This window comes from Meles meles, chromosome 17 (genome assembly GCF_922984935.1).
Source record: "Meles meles chromosome 17, mMelMel3.1 paternal haplotype, whole genome shotgun sequence".
NCBI classification, from domain to species: domain Eukaryota; kingdom Metazoa; phylum Chordata; class Mammalia; order Carnivora; family Mustelidae; genus Meles; species Meles meles.
In genome coordinates, this window is record NC_060082.1 from 28,209,500 (window position 1) to 28,236,541 (window position 27,042).

The 27,042-nt window shown below is 40.7% G+C and overlaps 1 protein-coding gene across 11 annotated transcripts in view; it reads right to left on the reverse strand.

The window, feature by feature from the left end:
* Positions 1 to 27,042, reverse strand: part of PPP1R12B (protein phosphatase 1 regulatory subunit 12B) — a 229,912-nt gene that overhangs the window by 72,423 nt on the left and 130,447 nt on the right. For 9 of the 11 annotated variants that reach the window (XM_045983432.1, XM_045983430.1, XM_045983429.1 and 6 more), the window contains 5 exons: positions 25,987 to 26,077; positions 20,259 to 20,462; positions 17,979 to 18,168; positions 17,781 to 17,893; positions 16,693 to 16,734 (listed from right to left, as the gene is read on the reverse strand). In XM_045983432.1, coding sequence (XP_045839388.1) covers positions 16,693 to 16,734; positions 17,781 to 17,893; positions 17,979 to 18,168; positions 20,259 to 20,462; positions 25,987 to 26,077 — 640 coding nt within the window. Of the gene's footprint in view, positions 1 to 16,692; positions 16,735 to 17,780; positions 17,894 to 17,978; positions 18,169 to 20,258; positions 20,463 to 25,986; positions 26,078 to 27,042 lie in introns of those variants that run through there. The other 2 variants (XM_045983428.1, XR_006815664.1) reach the window with 2 other exon arrangements.

Below are 27,042 nucleotides of genomic sequence, written 5' to 3' on the forward strand. Positions count from 1 at the left end.
ACATCCTGGGGAGCTAAAATAACGAACAAGAAACAGACCTTGCTTTTAAGGATTTTAGTTTAATTGGTGAATACCACACAGTAATAATTATCACTATATAGTAAAGATTAATTCAAGATACTGAGGAGAACCTAATCTACTCTAAGGAGGGGTCAAAGGAAGCTTCTTGGAGGTCCTAGCTGGGGCCAAATATAAATCATAAATGGGTATTAAAAAGGGGAGTGGGCAGAGAAAAGGCAATAAAGTAGGAGGAAGAGCATTCCAGGAAATGGGAATGAAGTGTGAAAGCTCAAAAACATGGGGCAGGGGGAAGACTGATGAAGTACTATTATACTCGCAGCTTTCATTAATTAACAACTTGCTAAAGCTAGACACTATTTAAAGTGAAATACATTATTATTGCTGTCCTTACATCAAGCCTACAAGATAGGAATAACAATCTCGGTTTTACAGTCAATCAAAGCACTTTGAGAATTCAGAGAGGTTAAATTACTTTTCTGAGACCATACAGCTAAAAGAAGATGGAACTTGCTTTGGCCCTAGGTTTTCTGGCTCCAAAGCCAATACGGTTTCTACCAATCCATGTATCTTCTCAACCACTCTAGACTCTTCTTTATGTTCACTGTCCACATCCAGTAAAAAAAAAATATCAAATCCTGTTGAGTTTTCCTATTTCTTAAGTTCCTCCCATTCAAACCACATTTAACATTAGAAATCTCGTTCATTATCTTTCATTTAGATACGAATAGACTCTAATTGCTCTCTAGGTATAAAAAAAAACTGTGTGCGTGTGTGCGTGTGTTGCGTGTTACAGAAAGTCAGATCAGAACTACTTCATTTTCTCCATTTGAGATCCACCAACTTACCTGTACAAGTTCTGTTCCACAGAAGAACTATTCCTGCTTCTGTCTAGAGCCGGCCCTGGAGTCATCTAGGGCATGGTCATGGACTCCTTTGTCCTCTTTATATTCTTTTCCTGAGAGATCTCACCAGTTCACCATCTCTGAGTATCATCTTTAAGACAATGACTCTCAAATATCTTCATCTCCAGCTCTAATATCTCCCACGATCTCCAGATTCCTATATTCAACTGCCTATGTGATAGCTCAACTTGTCTGTCTGATAGGAATACCACCTGCCCCATTAAAATATGAATATTATGAGTGGCAGGAACATTGACTACCTTATACATTTCTGTATCCTTAATGTATAATACTTAACACATACTAGGTAACCAATAACCATTTCTTGATTGAATAAAGGCATGCTGCTATGTAAGCCAAAGACTTCCTGAATGGGACTGAACTGTCCTAGGAGGCCTTTAAGAATTTGATTCTCTGTGGGTTAAATGGGCATTTTTGGAGTAGAGGAAGGAGTAGAGATTGGCTCTAAGTCCCCTCAGTGTGCCATAGTTAATCCTACTTTTTAATAATGACCTGGGATATTAGCAATCTCTAAATATTATCCTGTAGGAAGAGTGTTTGTCAAATCTGTCTGTTAAGAATCACCTAGGTGACTTCTATTATAATACAGATTCCCAGGCTTTCCATCCTCCACCACCATCTCCCCTCCTAATTCAGAACCTCAATGGGGAGAGGCCTAAAATTCTGTATTATAAACAAACGACCCCAATGATTCTTACTGACAAGTTTGATGAAGACTACTAGAGAAGCTTCATAATTAGGTAATTATTGAAAATGGCTCAGCTGCTGGATAGCAGTATTCAAACTTGCCCTTAGCTCTAAGTCGAACACCCCCAAAATGATTTATAAGTTGCCCAAACACTATTTCCTTAGGTTTATTTGAGAACCAAAGGTCACCAGCGACTGGAAAGACTTCTTAGACAACATGTCATATATTAGGCAGAACTTTATTCTATAGAAAGGATCTGGTTTTGTATACTTGGCACAAAATTCATTGTGCCAATGCATCACTGATTCCCATATGTGATATCAGTCTTTACTGTGACATATCACTGTCAGCTCTCATCACTTTTTTCCTTAAATCTGTTCAATAACCAGAATTTTAGCTTCTCTTTCCAAAAATCCATTGCTCTTAATGATCATTTCAAGTAAGCTCAAGGTCAAAGCTTTAAAGTATTCTGTCACCCCCTTTGTAAATCTCCCCCAAATTCTTCCAAAGTTAACAAGGCAAAAAAAAAAAAACACCCAAAAAATCCAAAAAACTAAAAAACTCCATAACCTACTCCTGACTAAGGAATTCAAATGACAACCAGCAATTAAAGTGAATGACAGGTATCCTTCTAAGAATCTGTGAGCCTTAAAGGCAAACTTATTTATGGCCATAGCCTAAAAAAAGCAGAATTTCTCAAGTGTCAAGTGATTATATATCCCCAAACTGTAATTTTAGCTAACCTCAAAGTCAGGTCTTTGGGAGGTAAAAAGGGATAGGATTAGATGAAAAAAAAAAAAGCAGATAGGGACATATTAGGAGAATTTCAGACTTTGTCCTTAGAAGGTAATGAACTCCCAATGGCAGCTACACTTGTGTGAGTACAGGAAACCTGTAGACTGGCTGAGTCACTACGTTGTACACCTGAAACCAACGCAACACGGTGTATCAACTATGCTTCATTAAAAAGATAAATCTTTAAGAAAGAAAAAAGGTACAGAACTAAGAGAACAGAGAAACTACATTTGAAATGATATGGAAGAAATTCTCCCTCCTTTACTCCTTCATTCAGGAATCGTTATAGCTTGTTTTCTGCAGCGTGACCAAAACTGATGCTTTTCCAAGTGCGGACAAACAGCATGCATCACTCCACATGACTCCCCTTGCCCCACAAAGTGTCAATGATACTAAAGAATCGGAGGAATTGGAAAAATGCTGAATTACCAGAAAAGCGCTTGGATGAGAACAAACTGACATTTGGAGCCACGTTTACATCGGCAAACATTTCTGAATCTGTAGCCAAGAGCAGAGGCTGGCAAACTGTGGCCTGGGCCGTAAGCCAAAGCCAGCCCACCAACTTGCTCTAATAAGTAAAGTTTTATTAGAACATAGCCATTCCATTTGTTGACATACTGTCTATGGTTACTCTCCCACTATAACAGCAGAGTTGAGTAGTTGCAACAGACTATATGGACCACAGAGTAGAAAATATTACAATCAGGCCCTTTATATAAAAGGTTTGCTAAGCCCTGACCTAGAAAGTGTGATGTACGGAAGATGAAAACTAGGCTGGCCCTGCTGCCGTTGTCCCTCCCCCAACACACACCACTGGAGAACAGGCATAGACATCTGCCCTCCCTGTGGACCTCAAGAAGGCAGCGTTGACCCGCCACAAGAGCCAGCAAGCAGCTCTACTAGACACCTGAAGAAATAAGAAACTAAGAATTCAGTACCATAGATAGCCCATGACTCACCAATTTGGTATACCACTTTTCAAAGTCCCCCAAGAGCTAAGTAATTTTAGTTTGGGCTATAAACTTGCCAAAGTCTTTTTAGTTGAGGTGTATATGATACACATTATATTAGTTTCACGTGTACAACACGATCATTAGATATTTGTATATATTTCAAAATAAACACAATAAGTCTAATTAAAATACCTTACCATAGTTACAGAATTTTTTTTCTTATCATAAGAACTTTTTTTTATCATGAGAACTTCTAAGATTTATTCTCTTAGCAACCTTTAACCATGAAACATAGCATTTTATTTATTTATTTATAAGATTTTGTTTATTTATTTGACAGAGAGATTGCGAGCGGTGGGCGGGGGGAGCAGGCTGAGCAGAGAGCCCGATGTGGGCCTCGATCCTAGGACCCTGGGATCATGACCGGAGCCGAAGGCAGAGGCTCAACCCACTGAGCCACCCAGGTGCCCCATGACACACAGCATTTTATTTTATTTATTTATTTTTTAAAAGATTTTATTTATTTGACAGACAGATCACAAGTAGGCAGAGAGGCAGGTAGAGAGAGAGAGAGAGGAGGAAGGAGGCTCCCCTCAGAGCAGAGACACTGATGTGGGGCTCGATCCCAGGGGTCCGGGATCATGACCTGAGCCAAAGGCAGAGGCTTTAACCCACTGAGCCACCCAGGCGCCCCACAGAGCATTTTTTTTTTTTTGCATTTTTTTTTTTTATATTTTATTTATTTGACAGAGAGAAATCACAACTAGGCAGAGAGGCAGGCAGAGAGAGAGGAGGAAGCAGGCTCCCTGTGGAGCAGAGAGCCGATGTGGGGCTCGATCCCAGGACCCTGGGATCATGACCCGAGCGGAAGGCAGAGGCTTTAACCCACTGAGCCACCCAGGCGCCCCCTCCACACAGCATTTTATTTTATTTTATTTTTATTTATTTATTTATTTTTTTAAAAGATTTTACTTATTTATTTGACAGACAGATCACAAGTAGGCAGAGAGACAGGCAGAGAGAGAGAAGGAAGCAGGCTCCCTGCTGAGCAGAGAGTCCGACGTGGGGCCCGATCCCAGGACCCTGGAATCACGACCCGAGCCAAAGGCAGAGGCTTAACCCCCTGAGCCACCCAGGCGCCCCATCCACACAGCATTTTAAATGATAGTTGCCATACTGTTTCTTAAGTCTCCATGACTTATTCCAATGGGTCTTAAAAATGTCCCCTCTTTTCTTCTCAGTAGTCAGTAACATTGGTATAGTTTAAGGTGTTAAGAGTTCAGGGCATAAAAAACATTTTTAAAGCATTGAAAAAGCCAAGTATTTTCAAAAGCACATACTGGTAAGTCATACCTGTATGAACATTGTCTTGAAAAATCATATTTGGATATAAAACTTTGGATTTTCTATGAAAGAAAGTCATGTCACTAAATGGCTGGTGATTCTTTTTTTTTTTTAAAGATTTTATTTATTTATTTGACAGACAGAGATCACAAGCAGGCAGAGAGGCAGACAGAGAGAGAGGAGGAAGCAGGCTCCCTGCCAAGCAGAGAGCCCGATGCGGGGCTCAAACCCAGGATCCTGAGATCATGACCTGAGCTGAAGGCAGAGGCTTTAACCCACTGAGCCACCCAGGCGCCCCAATGGCTGCTGATTCTTGAATTTGTTTCATCAAAGACTGAGATAGCAGAGACAAAATTAAGACTCGTAGACTGTAAGCATTTATCTTTAGGTTTTCACCCCAACTATCCTACCTTTTAGCTCGAACATGAATTATAACTTTAAAGGCAACATCTGTTAGCGCCTTGAGGGCAACATTCCTGCTGGGACAAATCTATAAACACTCCATTTGCTGAAAAAGAGCTGCAAATCCCACACTAAGCTTTTTACCTCAATCATGGGGCTAGAACTCTGACATTAGCTAAGCCTAAGCCATGGTTAAAACTCTCTAGCCATGCTATCAACAGAAGAAATGAATACTTTCATAACTAAGGTAACCCTCAGATTCCAACTGAAAGAGAAACAATTATTCCGGAAGGCTCTCTGTAATCAAAGCCATCACAGGACTGACTACTTTGATAAAAGAGTTGAACCCAAGAGCTTTGAAGACAATGTCATGAGATTGTCATCATGGTAATGATGGGGTCCCAGGAATGCTCAGTTGGAAATGATCCTTTTCTTAAAAATGTCCTTAGTCGGTCTTGAATATGTTTAAAAAAACGAAACAAAACAAAACAACCTGGGGAAAATACCAGCAGAAAACTCACCAGAATGTTAAACAGTAATTTTCTTTCAGTGGTATAACTTTGGACAATATTTTCTTGTTCTTTACAGTATAAAGAATCCCCTTTTATAACAAATATTTTCTAACTATAAAGAATCCCCTTTTATAACAAATATTTTCTAACAGCCTCTCCCCATCTTTATTATCCTGAACTCATAGATACAAAACTTAGCCCAAATCATCAAAAAAAAAAAAAAATAGACTATGAAGAAAAACAAAAATTTATAGTGAAATATTCATTTTAATGTATATACTCTTGGGTTAATAGTATAGAAAGTATAATGAAATAATCAGAGGCTTGGACCCCTTACAGATAGCCGTGAAGAACAAAGTCAGATGCAGATCTGTAGAATGTGTTTTATAACAATGCCATTATACAAATGGCAGTGCTATCAGGAATGAGTAAAACTAAAACTACAGTTTTTCCTCAGTTCAGATGGTGGTTGAATTTTTAGATTCCCTCTGCCATAAAATGCGAATTTATACATAAAATCAAGTTTGGTTTTAGACTCAGATAACAGAGAGGTTTCATCTATGACTGTCCAGGAAGGTAGTCAAAAGTCAAGCAAGCTACAGGGACAACTGTCATACAGGACATATTAGGACATCTAGCATCTCTGGCCTCTGTCCACTGAATGCATGTAGACCATCTCCCCATCACTGTGACCCATCAAGTATCCCCATGAATGTTTATAACCTCTAGAAATGCTCCTGCTGCTTTTGAGAACCCTGCTTTACACTTTCCTATACTTAGTATATTTTCTATAATGACATATATTGACTTTATAACCATAAAAGAAGTTTCAGTAGAGTTTCAAACTCATCAGTGTCCCTCCAACAAAGAGACAGAATGTCACGGGTGACTAACACAAAGCAACACCTTGAAGGCAATGCGAAGCAGAAGAAAGAAATTGGAAGAAAAGCAAAAGGTCAAGAGGTTAACTGTACTTTCTTACTAGCTGATAAACCTTCCACATCTTTGGATAAGAAGTGTGAGCAAGGCCCAAACAGATACCTCGAAGGTCAGTTTATTCTATCTCAAAAACGATTTCTGACTAGAGCAGAATTTACTGATGTAATGGGACAATGGGTCCAAAAATTACAGGGTCTCAAAGGAATACATGTGAGCTTTGATTACTGAGATTTCCTTGGCAACAGCACGACCTAAAATTAATAGAGGCCTTAAAAGGAAGATGCCAAAAGAAACTTTGTTGGTTTATATAGCTTGGGCTAGAGCAAGGCACAGTATGACCCATATATAGAAAATCACAGCATCTGCAGTATTTTAAGAAACTATAGTCGCAAAGCAAGAGCAAATGTACAGTGAAAGGAAAGATCCTTCCAGGCTAATGTGGAGTCAACCACGGGAGAAGATTCTTTAGTGCACACTGGATAGAAGGCAGCCTCCCCCACACAGAGTTGGACGGCTGCCATGTCTCAGTCTCCATCTCCTTCCTTGGGACTGCCCATTGTCATCAATTGGTCAAATCCAGGACGGCTTGCTTTTCTTCATGTGAATGCTAGCCCGCTCCCACAGGACTGTTTATAACAGCCATCACGTCTTAAATCTACCCTTCTTTTTAATATCCTTATAAGCATTTTTATGTAACTAAATTTCTCAGACTTCTCAAAACCCTCTCAATTTGGGGACAAACTACCCCGTTCTCTTTTTTTTTTTTTTTTTTTTCCTTATCTGGCTAAAGATAAAGAGGCAGAGGGAGGAAAATCTATATTTTCTTATCCTTTCACTCGATTAAAAGGAAGAAAGGCTTGCTTTAAAAAACATACACAAGACTGTGGCTGTTACATGGTATACTGTGAAAAACATGACTTTCCTACATAAATAACTAATCCTGCTAGCTCTGATGGCTCACCTCCGGTGTCCTTAAACTTAGTCAAACTGTTGTTCCATCTCGACAGTGCCGTCTTGTCCGGGACATACCTTACCATATTAGGTAATCAAGCCCCAGAGAAAGAGGAAAGCAAAACAGTTCTAGGATTTTACCTAAAAGGAGAATGGCAAGGATACTGCCCAGTGGTGGAGAGCAGACAGAAAATCGCTGGATGCCCTCCAGCAGATTAAGGGGCTTCACAAGATTAAGGAACAAGATTAAAAAAATACTGCTTGAGAGAGGGGGAAAGATCCAGCAAATAGCCAGAAGCAAAGCTGTGGAAAAAAATAGAGCAAATAGGCAAAGGCGCTACTATTTACTCAAAGAAAGAGTGTGTGTGTTGTGGGGGGTGGGGGGGTGGAGTATGGGGAGAGAGTAAAAATCTATAAAACTAGAACTGTTGGAGTAACACTGGCAGAGAAAGATAAACGGGAGGGGTAACTGAGGCACAGAAATGAAAGCCTGCTTGATTGACAATCTGCAGGAACTTGACTTGGTCAGGTGTTCAGAAAGTTCCCAGCTAAACTGGAAACATTTAGTTCTTCTTGGTTTTATTTTATTTTATTTATTTATTTGACAGAGAGAGATCACAAGTAGGCAGAGAGGCAGGTAGAGGGGGAGGGGGAAGCAGGCTCCCTGCTCAGCAGAGAGCCTGATGCGGGGCTCGATCCCAGGACCCTGAGATGAAGGAGGCTTAACCCACTGAGCCACCCAGGTGTCCCAACGTTTAGTTCTTCTTTCTTCCCTTTCTACTCATTACTTGTTTCTCCTACTTTAGCAACCCCCTTGAAAACTTCTTTCTCAAAATTCATCAGGTACATTCTCAGGGCACGGACATGTATTGGAGTCAGAAAGGAGCCCGGTTAGTTCCCTGACTCTCCAAAGAACCCATTCTTTAGGGATAAATTAATAAACAACTTCCAGATCACATGACTCTAAGGTCAAGGAAAGTATTCCCAAAGTCTTATACTCATGCAGATTTACGAACCTACAGTTTGGAAGATAGCATGAATGAATTTCAATCATTTCTAACTATTTAAATGTATTTCTTCATTTTCACTTTACAACTTTAAGAGGTAACTACTATGATTACCCTACTGTACAGATGAGGAAACTGAAGCATGTGAGTTTCAACTTATCCAAAGCAGTTAAACGGCCCAGGGAGTCCATCTAGGTCATGGGTCTGCACTCTTAACTACTAGGCGATACATAACAGACATAAAAATTCACCTGAGGGCAGTACAATGGCCAAGGACTAGGAACCCAGCTATGTGAGCCTGGCAAGTTACTTAATTTCTCAGGCTTCAGTGGCTATCTTTAAAATGAGAAGTTTAATTTGCGACGACGTGGATGGAACTAGAGCGTATCATGCTTAGTGAAATAAGTCAATAGGAGAAAGACAACTATCATATGATCTCCCTAATATGAGGACATGGAGAAGCAACATGGGGGGTTAGGGGGATAGGAGAAGAATAAATGAAACAAGATAGGATTGGGAGGGAGACAAACCATAAATGACTCTTAATCTCACAAAACAAACTGGGGGTTGCTGGGGGGAGGTGGGATTGGGAGAGGGGGAGGGGGCTATGGACACTGGGGAGGGGAGGCGAACCATAAGAGACTATGGACTCTGAAAAACAACCTGAGGGTTTTGAAGGGTCAGGGGTGGGAGGTTGGGGGAACAGGTGGTGGGTAATAGGGAGGGCACGTTTTGCATGGAGCACTGGGTGTTGTGCAAAAACAATGAATACTGTTACGCTGAAAAAAATAAATAAAATGGAAAAAAAATGAGAAGTTTAACCAGTTTACTAGAAGTGTAAGTCTCTTTCAGTTCTAAAATTCAGTCTATTTGAATTGCTATTCCATCCATCACAGAGCCAACTCAGATTTTAGCATACGATACCACTCAGAAATAAGTTTTTCTAAGAAAGTCTCTTATTCTTAAGTGGAATGGAAGTGCTAGTTATTCAAAGATGTAATAAAGCTAAGGGAGGTTAGGCAAAGCAAAGGAGACCAAAAGCTGAGTCTACTTAAAAGATCACCTGCAATATGGTTATCAACAGAATTCTTCTAATTTAACCAAAAACAGTCATATTCTCAAGAGCAAAGTGCTAGGATTCATCAGTTTCCTCTGTGGTTCTTCCCTTTCTCACTTTGAATTTTGGAGTGCCCCAGGGCTCTGTCTTTGGATTTCTTCTCTGTCTGCTCTCGTTCTCTTGGTGATCTCATTCAATCTCATGGTTTTAAATACAATCTATACATTTGCTGACATTCAAGTTTGTATGTCCAGTCTGGACCGCTCACCTAGACTCCAAACACGAAGTCTCTTCTTGACATTTCCAAGTGGATGTCAATCAGACATACTAAATTTAACACTCCTAAAACCCAAACTACAGGCCTGCTCTTCCCCCACTAAATTCATTCCTTCCACAGTCTTCTCCATCTCAGTTAATGAAAACTCCATACTTTCAGTTGCCTTGGCTAAAAGCTTCAGTGTCAACCTTGATCACTACACTTCCCCACAACCCCAGGCTTTTTTTCACTCTATATCCAATCCAGCAGCAAATTTTATTCATTCCAATTTCAAACTATATCCTGATTCTGAAAACTTCTCAGTATCTTTATGATGAGGGAGCAGAAGGCTGGCTGAGGACAAAGCAAAAACTGGCACCTTGTACCCCCTCTCCACCCGCTCCCCTCGGTAATATGTGTGACATTCCTCAGCCACCCGTGGCTGCCCTAAAAGAAAAACAAATAGTTAACCTGCAGAGATCACAATCCTGCAAGACAGGAGTCTCCCTCGGTCTACAAATGTCCTAGTGATTTACAACAAAGAAGCTATCTTATGAATAGCCCAATTTCCAGAGACAAATAACTCGGTTCCTCAAGCCCTAATATCACCCTCCCCTCCATAAAACGGAAGGAGGCTGAGGCAGAAGGAAATGTAAATAAAGTTAAATTTCTTCTAAACCCAAATCTCACTAACAAGGACACTTGAGAGGAGAAATATGAAACTTTATCTCTAAACCCCCAAGATAGTGTCAACAATCATTCCCAAGCATATGACCCACTGATATACATCTAAAGGGTCTCACGAAAAGATTTTTTTTACTAGTAATAAATAACCTTGCTCCCAATAATAGCTAGCCCCTCAAGGTCCTGGAGACCTTGCTTCCAAAATTTCTTAGAGACTAATATCATCCCCTTTGTCCTCACCTACCCAACTCCTGTGTATATAATCAGCCACTCCTCAGGATAGTGGGGCAGCAGCTCTTTCTGCCCACAGGTCCTGTCCCCGTGCTTTAATAAACCACCTTTTTGCACCAAAGATGTCTCAAGAATTCTTTCTTGGTTATCGCTCCGGACCTCACCCCACCTAACCTCACCTATGTTCTAGAACTTCATCATTTAATACCCACTATCACTTTGGTCCAAACCGCCATCACTTTTCCCCTGGATAATTATAAGCAGCCTCCTAACTGACATCCCTGCTTCTGCCCAAACCCCATTAGAGGGCATCCTCAAAACAGGAGGCAGAGTAACTCCTTAAAATATAAGTATAATCATGTCACTCTTCTGCTCAAAACTCTACAATGGCCACCCACTCACTCAGATCAAAAGCCAGAGCCCTTAAAATGACTTGACTTATCAGTCTATGTCATTTGGGCCCTTTTGCCTATTCTGCTCTGCCACATTGTTCTTTTCACCTGTCCTTAAGCACATCAGGCACACTTCTGCATCAGAATCTTTGCAAGTGCTATTCCCCCTGGCTAGCTCCAGAGGTTCAGATGATGTTCAGTCTAGGTTCAGATGATGCTTTCATCTGACCACCCTACTTAAAATTCTCATGTCAACTTCTATCCCACTCAGGCATTTCTGATTCCTGCCTATCCTACTCTACATGGGCTTTCCAAAAACACATACCACCTTTTCAAATTCTACTTACTTCAAACATTTATTTATTGTCGATTTCCTCCACTAGAATGTAAAATCCATAAGAGCAGGGCTTTTCACTCATTGTTGCATCTCCAGTGTCTAAAAAATTGCCTGATTATAACATGTTACTTAAAAGTACTTATTCAGTGAATAAATGAGAGGAAGGTTATAAAGGGAGAAGCAGGACAAAATGGGAAATGCATTTAGTGACTTCTGGTAGTAGAAACATTTCTGGGGCCAAGTGGCTCCCAAGGCAAGCTTCATTTTCTGTTAAAACTTAGTTCAAAACCAAGTTCTGGCAGCAAGTCTCTGTATGGTTTCTCTTTCATGTAATATGAAAATCTTACATTTAATAGCTTGCTTCTTTTGGAGCAATTTCCCAACACATTTATCCACTAGCAGGCCACCATTTATCTTTTTTTTTTTTTTTAAAGGTTTACTTATTTATTTGACAGAGAGAGAGATCACAAGTTGGCAGAGAGGCAGGCAGAGAGAGAGGAGTGGGGGGGGAGGAGGCTCCCTGCTGAGCAAAGAGCCTGTTGCAGGGCTGGATCCCTGGACCCTGGGATCATGACCTGAGCTGAAAGCAGAGGCTTAACCCACTGAACCACCCAGGAGCCCCAGGCCACCATTTTTCTAAGACAGATATCTTAATGTTCATGAATTAGTAATTCCTTAACAATATCGCCTTTACCAACGCATTTTGAGGGGAGATTAGCAATCAAGATCTACTGCTTCCATTCTGGACTGGAAAAATGACACTGCTAATTTTGAGGTGAGGCTTCAGTGAATTTGTTCAGATGGAGCGCTACCTGATTTGCCTAAAGCCAACAGGGATGGAGGGAGGGCGTGGACACGGGAGGGAAGCATTTTGTATGGAAATTCTTACTTCTTGAAAGACCTAAGTACCTACTTATGTCAAGGACAACAGAAGAATGCTGCTATTCTACCTACCAACTGAATCTTGATACTCAGAGTAGGCTTTTCAGTTGTCCTTCAGGAAGACATTCCTTCACTTAAGGAAGTGAGATGCTACTAGTAAGTCAATTTGAACACATAATCTTGAGTAAAAAAACAAATGGATAAACAGGGAATGCAGAAGGATATAAGCCCTGATTGCAGGTCTATTTCACTTAGGTTAAATAAAAAGATTCCCTGATGTGGGGCACAGGGTAATCAACTAGCAGAGCTTTCATGTCCCTGAACACTTCTTAACTTCCCTGGGCCTCAGTTTCCTTAACTGTAAATTGAGGTCCCTAACCCAGGTTATCTCTAAATTCCCAAAAGTTGGGAGGCAAGTAACTTTAATACACTGAGCTGGGTTCTTTAACAATTCCTTTAAAACTAAAGAATCTATCTTCTGTTCAAATTTTTTAGGGCACCACTCTTGTTCTCCAGCATCTTTTCTGTTGACCACTTACGCCCTCTAGTGACAGACTTAATTATTACAACAGAACTGGCTAGGGGAACTGTCTGTTCCAGAGGCGTAAAAGGGGGAAAACAGCAAGAACGCAGTAGACAAAATCAGTGTTAAGCAAAAGAGAAACAGGCCAAAGATGTAGGTTAAAAAACAAACAAACAAACAAACAAACATCTGGAAAGAAATCAAATGGCCATCACTTTCTGCAGTGTAGTTATGACTGTGCCTTCTAGAACAAACACTGTAAAGGAATTACCTCTAGCAATTACTTACAGTGAAGAAAACAAACATGCTCCTGAATATAAAAGTTTTTTTTTTTTTTTTTTAAAGATTTTATTTATTTATTTGACAGATAGAGATCACAAGTAGGGAGAGAGGCAGGCAGAGAGAGAGAGAGAGGAGGAAGCAGGCTCCCTGCCAAGCAGAGAGCCCGATGTGGGACTCGATCCCAGGACCCTGAGATCATGACCTGAGCTGAAGGCAGCAGCTTAAACCACTGAGCCACCCAGGCGCCCCATAAAAGTTTTTTTTAGGTATGACTGGAATACCCTTCTTTCTCACATTAAGATCTGGATACAGTCTCTTTCTCATTTAACAAGATAAAAGATTTATTAAGACTTCTGGGGGCGCCTGGGTGGCTCAGTGGGTTAAAGCCTCTGCCTTCGGCTCAGGTCATGATCCCAGGGTCCTGGGATCGATCCCCGCATCGGGCTCTCTGCTCAGCAGGGAGCCTGCTCCCCCCTCTCTCTGCCTGCCTCCTCTGCCTACTTGTGATCTCTGTCAAATAAATAAATAAAATCTTAAAAAAAAAAAAAACTTCTGGAAAGTCTCTATTACATACCTAATATGGATAATTAACAGATGTGCTTTGAACACACCTGTCAAGGAGGTGCTAAGACATCAAATTATATATTGTCAGTCTCACCTGTTCATGGATTTACCAATGGAGATGGGTTCTGACTAAAATCATGGAGTGTGTTGGGCTTAAGCGAAGTCCTCAGCCTTCTAAGTATCATTCCTTGGTGTCACCACCATAGAAATGCACGAATGGTCTTTCTCCTACCATATAATTGAAAACAAACACCAGGGTCCTTCCTGGCAATAAATGATATCTATATATAAATGCTAATGACATTTTTCTAGCACAGGTACACAAAAAGAAGAAATGGATTTCAATGATACCAACAGAGATTTAGGTTAAACAACAGAGAATTTTTCTTAACCATGCTGTTGTTACTGATAGATGGGTGCGAGGGTAAAGAATCTTCTTATGAAATCATTTAAGAGAAGGAAACAAAATCTGTACTTATTTGGAGTCATTTTAATTCTAACTCTAACTGGAACATAAGACAGGGATGATAACCACTAAAGTTTCCTTTCTTCTCTTAAAATGAAATATGACTGTATGATTCATATATATGAAGTTCAAAAACAGGCAGTATTAATCCATAGTGACAGAAATCAGAAGAGTGGTTGCCTCTTGGGACAGGGAAGGGGCATGAGCGAACTTTTCAAGGTGATGGAAAAATTTTATATCTTGATTTGAGTGGTGTTCACACTGGTGTATACAGTTGTCAAAATTCATCAAATCATACACTGAAGATCTGTGCAGTTTATAGATTGTAAATTATATTTCAAAAAACATATATGCCAGAGACTTGGGAAGAGTTAACTTTAAAAATACTGACACTATTCTTTGACAACAGGCTAAGAAAGAGAAGGGAGCTGTCATGACCTCAATAGCATATATAGTCTTACTGAACCAAAAACCAAGAAAAGAAAGAACTGGCCTGGCTTCTCAGTAGTATCCATGCTCATTAGCTAACAGTGCCAATTCAACAGAATGCCCCTTCCTCTGGCTGGCTCAGTTCTGCTGCCCGATGGAAGGACATGGAGGTGGGAGAGAAAGACTGGTCCTAAGAGATCACTGACTGTCTTGAAGTACAACCGCACCTCACGTGGCCTGGTATGTTGGTCTGTGGGTCCATATGATAATGGCATCATGCCTGCTTCTGTTAGAAGAGAGTACTTGCGAGAAAAACAGGTGTTTTTGGCTTTTTGTTTTCCCTCTTCAGTTAATCACCTTCTAGAGATAACAGACTGTTTATTCTTCTCTTAAGATTCTTGTTGGAGTCCGCTTGACACATGGCAGACACTAATAGATGCCTCAAGCAACTGAATGAGTGAAATGTTTTTCAGTCTGACAAATGACTTTCACATCAAATCTCAATAATCTGTTCTTCCTCCAATCAGAAAATTTTTTCTCTAATTTTCATTCAAGCCCTGAGATGAAATTCTCTGGGAAGCACTGCATCAAGAACGTTCTAGCTTTCCTAACCTGTGCCCTATGTTAGGATTTTCCCATGCCAAGTGGTTTGGAAAATGGAGACACAGATTTTTACTGACAAGACATTTTGTCACAACAAAACCGTTCTTGTTGTCATTCCCTTTATGGATTTAATGGCCTCTATAACCCTCTAGGAATTACAGTCCATTTTAGTGCTCTGTAATTTATTATTCAGATTCTCTCTTTAGGTATTTTATAATTCCCCAAAGCAACTTTCCTACATTCACTCTTTATGTCTCCAAAAGCCCTTCCCAGCCCAGCGAAGAACTGAAGAGTTGTTGTTATTTATGCAAGCGTAGGAATGTCTTTGTGGTACTTCGACTGACACAGCTCCTCTTTGTGAGTCCACCTGGCTTCAACCAAGGGTGGGCAGTTCTCACCTATGTCACCACTAGTCGTCTAGGCATTGTTTTTCTGGAAGGCCATACTGATTGCTCTGCATCTTGACTAAAATACAGGCAGGTCAATGACATAATACAGTATTTCTATTTTCTCTGCTAAGAATGCATTAGTTGTTGATTTTCAGTATGGTTTATTAAATACATTCCTTTTTTTTTTTTTTAAAGTAGATGCCACACCGGGTGTGAAGCCCACTTAAGATTCTCTCTCCCTTGTCGTCTGTCCAGTCCCCATCTCTTAAAAAAATTAAAAAAAAATAAATAAATAAAAGAGTTGGACGCTTAACCAACTGAGTCACCCAGATGCCCCTCAAATATATTCTGAGAACCTACTTTCAGCTAACTGCAGGATATAAAAAGGCCATCTCTTTACATAATTTCCAGTAGAAACGTACATGTAGTCTCAATTCATGTAGTCAAAACCAAATTCCTTCTTCCCTCAAAAACAGTACTAATAAGGAAACCACTAACTTTCTGTCACTTTTGAGTGGCTTTCAGGAACCTGGAATGTCAGGAAAGCTGGGCCCAGGCTATCCACTACAGAGAAAAGTTGGATGCCAGGGCTGAGTTGTATAAGAGTCAAGGGTTTAACCTCATTTCAAAGTCCAATATAAGTGACTTTTAGATTGTGCGATGTTTACATTCTTCACATTTATGTCCTTTTCTCTATGTAAGTATAGATCCATTAAAGAAATAGTATCAATCTTCACTTTTCTTCCAAAGACTTCAAAGTACTTTCTACAATCCAGTAGCATACTCAAAAGAAAGAAAAAGCAGACAGATCCTATATCCTAGACAGCTCCTAGAACTGTGCTGGGGATCAGCAGAAGACATAGAGAAGTGCAGGAAACTTGCTCAAGAGCATCTGAGACCAGGTACCGCCAACTAACACCTGCCCCATCTCTCAGAGCAATGTCTATCTCCAAATCCTCCCACAACTCAAATCTGCATAGGGTGTGCTCTTTTCTCTCGAAATTGTATGCACACGAGAAAGGCTGAACCGAAAGGGACATGCTTCACTGGCTTGCCACTCACCAGTGCTGCTTTTACCTCTTCAGACACGTCAGCTTCATCCTCCTGAAAAGGGAAGAGGGAGAAAAACAAGAAGACCATGGTCACGGACCTCCTTGAAAGCAACGAGGTCAGCTCCCATCAATTACGCATCTCGGCATTTCCAACACAGGGGGTGAGAACGGATTGCCAAGTGATGCTCTGTTACTGCTGCTTTTAACAGCCGCCAGAGGCAGACGGCGCAGGAACATCGCCTGCCCTCAAAAACGCCACACAGACCGTAGCAGGAAAAGGGGTATCTTTAGAAAAGACAGAACTTTATTTCATCTCTGCCAATAGTTAGCAGTCTATTTGGTCCTATAAAAATGAGATACTTTTATCTTAAAGAATAGTTTCTAAGAGATGACCATTACCGTTTCATTCCTTGTCTCCCTGAAGGTTTCATCTAGTTTTCAAATGAGTCATTGGTAAGCAGGGACCTGATTCTTGGTCACTTACTTTGAAAAAATGCCAATAACAAAGTTGAGTGAAACGGGCATAGAATAAGAGGGTGAATGAAAGTACTGAATGTGCCTGCAGTTGGTAGGCACCGGTACACCTGCCTTTACTTAGAAGTCGAAGTTAATCTGTTTTATATGTAGTTTTTTTCTTTTTTCCTCTAAAAGAGTAAAATTGGGTCAGATGAGCTTGTGTTACTAAGATTTTAGGTTCCTTGAAATTCTTGTAATGCTCCTAAAATAGTTCATTAGAACCTCTGCTTATATGGGATAATACTATTGTCTAACTACATGATTTTCTGGGACTATTAGGGAGAATTGCTAATATTTGACAAGCTTATTCACTTGTTATATTTGCTTATATGGTTGTTATAGATTTCTGGTCTTTTCATTCACCACCTTTTATTAAGTGCCTACTATGTGCCTGGCACAGTTCTAGGCACGGGGTATCCAGCCAAGAATATATGAAAGGAGTCCCACTCTAGGGGAGTCTTTCTTCTCTTTCCTCAGTAATATTTCTTGATCATCTACAAGATTCATTGGACCACATGGGACCCTCAAAGGATGGCAGCCATGGGTGATGTGATATGTCCCAGCGTGGACCAATCCACTTACATCCTTTGTCCAGAAATTGATGCCTGTGCCTCGTCGCCGTTCCTTGGCCCGCCTCCTCTCACGGATGGACAGTCTATTAGAGGACTGATCATCCACATCTGCTTCTTCACTCTCTGGCCAGAGAGAAAATAAAGTGTGATCTCAGGAAGTGGGGGCATATACATGAGTGGGGGTCACATATTCTGAAGCTCTACAAACCATTTTTGTCCATTTCCTTTGCAACTGCAGTGTTTGTGGTGGTCTCTGAACTCTCAGAGTCAGGGACTGAAGATCTGCTTGTCCGGAGCAGATGGGAACTGGTGTAGAGAGACGGCCTTGATGCAGAAGGAGACACTGGTGTTGTGGGTTTGTCTGGCTGAGCTGGATACCTCAGGCGACGATAGACAGGCTGGAAATAATCCACAGGCCGAGATGTTAGAGGTCAAATCCAACCAAATGATAAGGATAGCAGGCTTATTTATAACAATGGGCTTTCCTATACCAAGAGGCTTATTAATAGTAGATGCTCAGTAAATAGCTACTGAGCTGAACTAAAGTTAGTTAGTTCATTAGCCAGAAAGGAAACAGCTTCTAGATTCCTATCTGATAACATCATCATGTTGACGGCAGCCCAGGAAAATTTTCCCTAAATTGACCAAAGGGTACTCTGTAGCATTAACCTTGTTAATAAAAATTCCTTTCATTTTGGAATGAAAATAAGAAGGATGATGGCCTGTTTAAGATGGCGCACTGAAAGGCAAACTTTACAGAGAAAAATAAAAAGCAGCTTGGGAATATGAAGAAATAAGACAGTAACCCCAGAACAGCGACCAAGTCTGAGCAGTGTACCAATTTCTGAATACTCTAAAAGCCTGCCATAACCAGGCTTATTAAAACTTAAAAAAAAACTCCTGGGTGCCTGGGTGGCTGAGGTGTTTAAGCATCTGCCTTCAGCTCAGGTCATGATCCCAGGGTCCTGGGATCGAGTCCTGCATCAGGCTCCCTCCTCACTGGGGAGCCTGCTTCTCCCTCTGCCTCTCTCTCTCTCTCTGTCTCTCATGAATAAATAAATAAATCTTCAAAAAAAATTCCCATTTTCCACTTTGAATTTTTTCCCCAAGGAGAAAGATAGAGCCTGACAATAAGCCTTAACTTGATTTATTAAAGGTGCAGAGAGAGAAATTCTTACTATATGTAGAGATTGTATACATCTTTGTTTATAAAGACAGAAGCAATAAAATATAGTAAGCTTTGGAATCAGACAGAACTTGGTTCAAATTCTAGTTTCAGCACTTACTTGCTGTGTGGCCCTGAATAAGTTACTTAACTTCTCTGAGCCTCAGCTTTCTCCTATGTAAAGTAGGGATAATAATTTTCTCAGAGAGGGTTGTGAGGATTATAAAGGTAATGTATGCTCTCCTTAGAACAGTGCTTAGAACAGAAGCTAGTAGTAAGTAATCAATAAACAGTAGCTGACAGAACAAAATAAAAAAAAGAACCTCAATTAGTTTATATAACCTAGCCAATTCAGAGTTGGAGCAAGGAGATTTCTTCTTCCTCTAACTATGGTGACGAGAAAAATTTGTCATCCCAATTAAGATACTTCGGAGAGTGGAGATGAATGATATCAATAATTACACTACGATAACAGGTGTAATTTGAACCATCTTAGGTAAACTAGAGTTATGTTCACCCTAAATAGAACCCTATACCTTTGACTACCAACTCCACTTGAGAAAGGGAACATAAGCTAAATCTGTCCACCTCAATAGTGACATCTTGTGGCATGGGATTAAGGGGGTGATTTGTAAACTCCTAGGTTTGCAGGGGGTTAGACAACAATTTAATCATGGTTGAGAGAGCACTCTGGAGCTAGACTGCCTATGCTCCAGTCCTGCTTAACCACTTCCTACCCGTGTAAAATGCTGGGCAAGTTACTTAACCTCTTTGTGACCTGATTTCCTCACATGTACAATACAAATAATATCCTGTACCTCGGAGGGTTGTTTTGAATACATACAAAATAGTTGAAATAATGCCCGGTATAAAGTAGACAGTCAGTAAATCCTCTTATTTCTATTTGTATTTTTATTATACTATAACCTCTCTCTTGGGAATAGAAAAACATCTTTAGTTAAAGAATTAATTGAGTTAATGGAATTTATTGTGGAAATCATTTCACAACATACACATGTATCAAATCATCATGTCATACATAACCTAAAGTTAATGCAATGTTGCATGTTAATTCACTGTTATAGGTCAACATCTCAATAAAACTGGATGAAAAATAAGCATCAGTTAACTCCGAGCACAAAATGATGACTGACGGACAGACTCCTCTGAGTTCTTTCAGCCACTCAGGTTTGCCAATGACAGACAGACGTTACCAGTGTTTTCTATGTGTTGTCCACTGCAAAGGAGCACTGAGTTACCAGCGAGGAGGGATTCCCCACATTAAGGACCCTGCTTTTAGCACAGTACATGCCAATGACTTACTTCTTCATCCAGACTCCCGCCCCAGGGCTGACGGCCCTCGCCAGCTTCCTTTGCCGGGACTGCTGAGGGCTCATGCTTCTCTGAGCTTCCCTCAAGCCCTTCGGTGCCTGCAGGCTTCTGGCTAGGCTGCTCCTGAGCTTGCCGTTCCGCTCTTGACCGGCTGAAAGTCCTTTCTGCTTCCTGAAGGTCCGTCAGTGTCACACCCTGGGAAAATGACACAAGGTCAGGGAAGTTTCACCTCAACCATGGAGTAACTCTTGATAAATAAGCAGGGAGACTGCCTTAAAGTTCTGATAGTATCAAATTCCAAATGAAGCTCTCAAAACGTACGAGGCCATTTCAAGTAAGATCTGCTTAAAATAAACACCTCGGTGTGCAGAGAGCCTCAGCCTGAGCCCATGCTTATTTCAAATGTAATACTTCAGCTTTTCCAGTTTGAGTGCCAGAAAACAGCGCAACACTGATGGCTGCCTGTCATAGATGTACTTCTCTCATACCCTTAATTCTCAGCACCTTCATTTGAAAGCTGCATACCTCCTAAGAACAAATGGCTACCGAAACAAATTCTCTAAATAGTGGATAATAAGAAAAATTTGATTTCATTTATAGAAAGAAAAACCAGGATCAAAAAGGTGAAAATTTGAGCCAGGCTAGAACAACAAAAAAACAACCAATAACCCACAAAAACGACACCACCTAAATTAGCTTTACTCTAAGATGATTTCCTAAGTAACTCTAGGAATGTAACACAGAGACATTCCAACAACTGATATTTCCCCCAGGCTTTTAGGAGCAGTAGTACAGAAGAAAAACAAGGAGGAGCCATCTGCAGAAGAAGGGAGAGAGTTAGGACTAGAGCGAACTGATTCCAACTCAAGCAGTTACGTGCTCAAGTCTTCAGGAGAAGGAAGTTCTAAAGCTGGAGGTAGTTAAACAAGTACTATACCCTGTTGTTGTTGTTAACTACTCATGAATTTACTCACTCATTCTCTTAATAAATTAAGTGTCCTTAAGCACTGGAACTACAGACAAATCAAATGATTCCTGCACTGAAGAACCTTTTAATCTAATGGAAAAGACATAATAAACAGATGAGCATAATGGAATATAAGTCATTAAGACAAAAATGTATGATCCAGAAAATTCTGCTTCTGAGTATTTACCCAAAAGGACTGAAAGCAGGGTCTCAAAGAGATCATTCGTACAGCCGCGCCCCCAGCAGTATTATTCACAGTGGACAAAAGGTGGCTATCCGCAAGTCAGTGAATGAACAGCATAGGTCTAAGCACGGAGTGGAATACCTTTCATCCCTAAAGAAGAATGAAGCACTGACACAGGCTGTGACGAGGATGAACTCTGAGGACATTACGCTAAGTGAAGTAAGCCAGTCACCGAAGGACAACTACTGTATGACTCTACTTGGGAGAAGTACTTAGACTGATCAAATTCAGAGAGACGAGAAGTAGAATGGTGGTGGCCAGAACCTGAAGTGGGTGGGAGAGGGAATTACTGCTGAATATTTATTAGAGTTTCAGTTTGGGAAGATCAACAGTTTGGAGATGGACAGTGGTAACAGTCACAAAATAATGCAAATGAACTTAACAACACTGAACTGTACACTTAAATGGCTAAAGTGGTAAACTGCGTGTTATGTGTATTTTACCACAATAAACCAAACCAAAACAAAAAAGTTATCATCAGTCTTGGTCTTTATGGAGGTTATATTCTAAGAGGGAAAAATAGAGAAATAATCAAGCAAAAACAAAGTAACAGTAGTCATAGTTACTACAAAGGAAGGACACTTAACCTACTTTGGAAAAGTCAGGGAAGACAGGGGTACGATTGTGACTATTTATAAAGTCCCTTTCTGGGGTGCCTGAGCGGTTCAGTCAGTTAAATGTCTGCCTTTGGCTCAGGTCATGATCCCGGGGTCGTGGGATCAAGCCCCACATGGGGCTCTTTGCACAGCAGGGTGTCTACTTCTCCCTCCCCCTCTGCCACTCCCCCTGCTTGTGCTCTCTCTCCCAAATAAATAAATCTCCTTTTTTAAAGATTTCATTTATTTATTTGACAGAGAGATAGAGAGAGAGAGCACAAGTAGGCAGAGAGGCAGGCAGAGGGAGAGGGAGATGCAGGTTCTCCACTGAGCAGGAGCCTGATGCAGGGCTCGATCCCAGCACCCTGGGATCATGACCTGAGCCAAAGGCAGACGCCTAACTGACTGAGCCACCCACGCACCCCTCAAATAAATAAATCTTAAAAAAATAAATAAAGTCCTTTTCTTCAGTTTTCAGCTTTCCTGCCTGACCTCTGTAGCATTTACAACTGTTACCTTCACCTTTTACCAGGAAACTGACTTTTCATTGACTTCTATGCTGTTCCTATTTCCTGGCTTACTTTCACCTCTCTGGCTGCTCCTTTTAATTGTGTTTCATCAGCTCATCATCCTCTGCCTCCTTAATGCCAAGTCACAGCTTTCTCTCCCTTCTCCCTGCCAGTGCATCCCAAGTTCATGGTCTTGTTTCTCCCAGTTTGGACTACCGTGACACTTCTTAACACGTCTTCTTGTTTCCTGCCTTGCCAAACATACTTTCGCCGTCCATTCCCATCAATTCTCTGCATGGTGATTTCTGCAGTATTATGCAGATTGGGGCACTGGGTGGCTCAGTTGGGGAAGCATCAGATTTTTTTTTTTTTTTTAAGAGGGAGAGAGAGCAAGAGCGTGACTGAGTCACCTAGGCACTCCATAGCCTCTGACTCTTGATCTCAGCTCAGGTATTGATTTCAGGGTTGAGTTTCAGCCCTGTGTTGGGCTCTACACTGGGCATGGAGCCTACTTTTTAAAAAAATAAATTAAAAATTATATATGTATATATATAAATTTATTAATATTATATATAAATATTTATATGTATATTTTATATAAATGCAGATTATATCCAGACTCTTCCTTACTTCAGTGGCTCCCTTAGTGATTTTTTTTTTTCTTTTAAAACTATCTTTACTGAAGGGGTGCCTGGGTGGCTCAGTGGCCAACTCTTGATTTTGGCTTAGATCATGGTTTCAGGGTCCTGGGATTGAGCCCCGCCTCAGGCTCCATGCTCAGCAGGGAGTCTGCTTGACATTCTCTCTCTTCTCCCTCTGCCCCTTCCTCTGCCCTGTGCAGGCACGCATGCGCTTTCTCTAAAATAAATAAATAAATCTTTAAAAAAATATATATATCAAAAAATATAGATCATAAAACCTACCCTTTTAAAGTACAGGCATGGGGTGCCTGGTGGCTCAGTCTTTAAGTGTCTGCCTTTGGCTCAGGTCATGATCCCAGGGTCCTGGGATCGAACCCGCATAGGGATCCCTGATCAGTGGGAAGCCTGCTTCCCCCTCTCCCTCACCCACTCCCCCTGCTTGTGTTCCTTCTCTCACTGTGTCTCTGTCAAATAAATAAACAAAATCTTTAAAAATAAATAAATGGATAGATAAAGTACAGGCATATCTCAGAGATACTGAGGGGTCTGGTTCCAGACCACCATGATAAAGTGAGTATCACAATACAGTGAGTCAAATAAATTTTGTAGTTTCCCGGTACTTATAAATGTTATGTTCATACTATACTGTGGTCTATTAAGTATACAATAACATTATGTCCAAAAAACAATGTATGTACCTTAATTAAAAAATACTTTATTGCTAAAAAAATGCTAACCATTGTCTGAGCTTTCAGCAAGTCAGTCTTTTTGCTGGTGGAGGCTCTTGCCTTTACACTAATGGCTGCTGACTGATCAGAGCGGCTGTGGCAATTCCTTACAATACAACAACAGTGAAGGAGTGTACTGCGTTGCTTGACTCTTGTTTTCATGAACAATTTCTCTGCAGCATGGGATGCTATTTGGCAGCATTTTACCCACAGCAGAACTGCTTTCAAAACTGGAGTCAATCCCTCAAACCCTGCCACTGTTTCATCAGCTAAGTTGAGATCATATTCTAAATCCTTTGTTGTCATCTCAATAGTCTTCACCGGCAGTACATCCCGTCTCAAGGAACAACTTCTTTTGCTCATCTGTAAGAAGCGACTTCCCACCTGTTCATGTTTCATCGTGAGATTTCATGAGATTTCATGATATTTCAGCCATTCAGTCCCATGTTCAGGCTCCGCTGCTAAATCTACTTCCCTTGCCACTTCCACCACATCTCCAGTGACTTCCGCCACTGAACTTTGAACTTCCGATTTGTTAAAAAAAAACAACAAAAGCAGTATCTGCAAAGCATAATAAAATGAGGGATGCCTGGACACAATTCAGTGGTTTTAGCATGTTCGGAGTTCCACAACCATCATCACCGTCTCATTTCAGAACATTTCATCACCCCAAAAAGAAACTCCTATCCATCAGCAGTCACTCCCATTCTTTCCTCTCTCCCACCCTGGCACCACTAACCTATTTTTCTTTTCTTTCTTTCTTTCTTTTTTTAAAGAGAGACAGTGAGTGAGAGTGAGGTTGGGGGAGGATTGGAGGGAGAGGAAGAGACTCTTAAGCAGGCTCCATGGTCAGCACGGAGCCTGATGCATGACCCTGAGATCATGACCTGAGCCGAAACCAAGAGTTGGACGCTTAACTGACTGAGCCACCCTGGTGCTCCACTAATTTTTTCCATTTCTCTGGCTTTGCCTATTCTGGATCTTTTCATATCAATGGAATCATGTCTTGTTTCTTTCACTTAACATAATGTTTCCTCAAGGTTCCTGCACATTGTAGCATTAGCAGGTATCATTTCATTGCCAAATAATATTCTATTGTACAGATCTATAATATTCTGTTTATCCGTTCCTTTGTTGATGGAAATTTGTTTTCTTTTTTCCCCAATTATGCTAACTGCTTAATTTATTTGGTTTGCTTGATGGCTCAGCCTGTGCCCACCACTGCTACACCTGCTGACGATAGCTGAGGCACACCCAACCACACAATGCTAACCCTTGCTGCTGCTGGGGGCCAAGGACTCAATTCTACAGCAAGCTTGTAAACTCTACATGAGTTGGTCTACACAGCAAGTAAACTCTGGCCAGAGTTCAGAGATGGCACTGAATCTGGGATGTGGGCTATTGTGAATAATGCTGTTATATAAACATCTATGTACAAGTTTCTTTTATTTATTTATTTGACATAGCAAGCAAGCGAGAGAGACAGAGAGCAAGCACAAGCAGGGGGAATGGCAGGCAGGGGAGAAGCAGGCTCCCCACTGAGCAAGGAGCCTGATGCGGGGCTTGATCCTAGAACCCTAGGATCATGACCCGAGCTGAAGGTAGCTGCCCAACTGACTGAGCCACCCAGGCACCCCTATGTACAAGTTTCTGTGTGGACATATGTTTTCATTTCTCTTGACTATATACCTAAGAGTAGAATTGCTGGGTCATATAACTGTACAGATAACATTTTGAGGAACTACCAAACCCTTCTCCTTTAGGGATTCTTCAGATGTGGCCTCTTAAATACAAATGGAATGATTAGTCTTGTGAAGGAAAGGAGATAAACCTGCTCTGAGCCTAGAGAAATAAAAGTGAGAGTGGGCAGATGGAGCTATAAATACATCTGATACTACGTAGTATAAGATTTAACACAGGTGAAAACTCTTACAACAGTGGCTGGAATAAGGAATTCGTCTTACGATTTTTTAATTGTTCTGCCAACAGAAAGGAAGATAGACAAAATGACATAAAAAAGAAGGCCACACTCACTTGGGTAGACCTTCGAGTCTGCCGAGCTTGTCTGGAGCGTGCTTTTCGTAAGGACTCTGCTTCCTCATCCCGTACAGGAGTCAGATATGATCTGTAGAGAAAAAAAAGTCATAGCATAAGTAAGAGACCTTTGTTGCATGTACTTGGGGAATGGGGAATGACAAGGTACTTCCACATACTGTGGTGATTTCTACACTCTTAGAATGAACTTAGGCAGAATCAAAATGATAGAAATGCTATCAGTGAAAACAAGACATTACTTGTAAATGTATTACTGTTCAAGCAGAATCATGTCATCTATAAAATGAGAATTTCATTTCTTCTTTCCACATCCTTACAATTTTTATTTCTTTCTTTTCTTGCTTTAATGCTCTGGCTAGAGCCTCCCGGATATGTTGAAAAGGACTGATGATAGCAAGTTTCCATGCTTTGTTCTTGCCTTCAGAGACAAAGCATTCAGCATTTTATGACTCTGATGTCTACTGCAAGATTTCTGTAGACACTGCTTCTCCAGTTCGATCAACTCCTTTCTATTCCAGTAGAAAGTAGGCTAAGAGGGTTTTGTTGTTACTGGTTCTGTTTTTTAATCATTAGTGTGTGTTGAACTTATCACATGGTTTTCTTCCCCATATACTGAGATTATTATCATTTTCCTTTTTTCTGTTAATATGGTGAATTGCACTGAATAATTTTTGAATGATAAAATAACATTGGATTCTTAGGATAAGCTCAAGTTGGCCATGATGTATCATTTTTTTAAAAGAAATATTATTTTATTATTTTTTTAAGTAAGCTCTATACACAACATGGGGTTTGAACTCACAACCCTGAGATCAAGAGTTGCACACTCTCCTGATGAGCTAGCCAGAGACCCCTACATACCTACATAGACTTACTTTTATATAGATTCAGATTTGTTTTAGGATTTCCCCATCCACGTTTATTAGAGGAATGGGCTCGTACTTTTCCCTTCTTATAATAACCTGGTCAGCTCTAGAAATAAGATCGTACAAGTTGGGAAGTGTTTTCTCCTGTCTATTTTCTGTAAGAATTTGT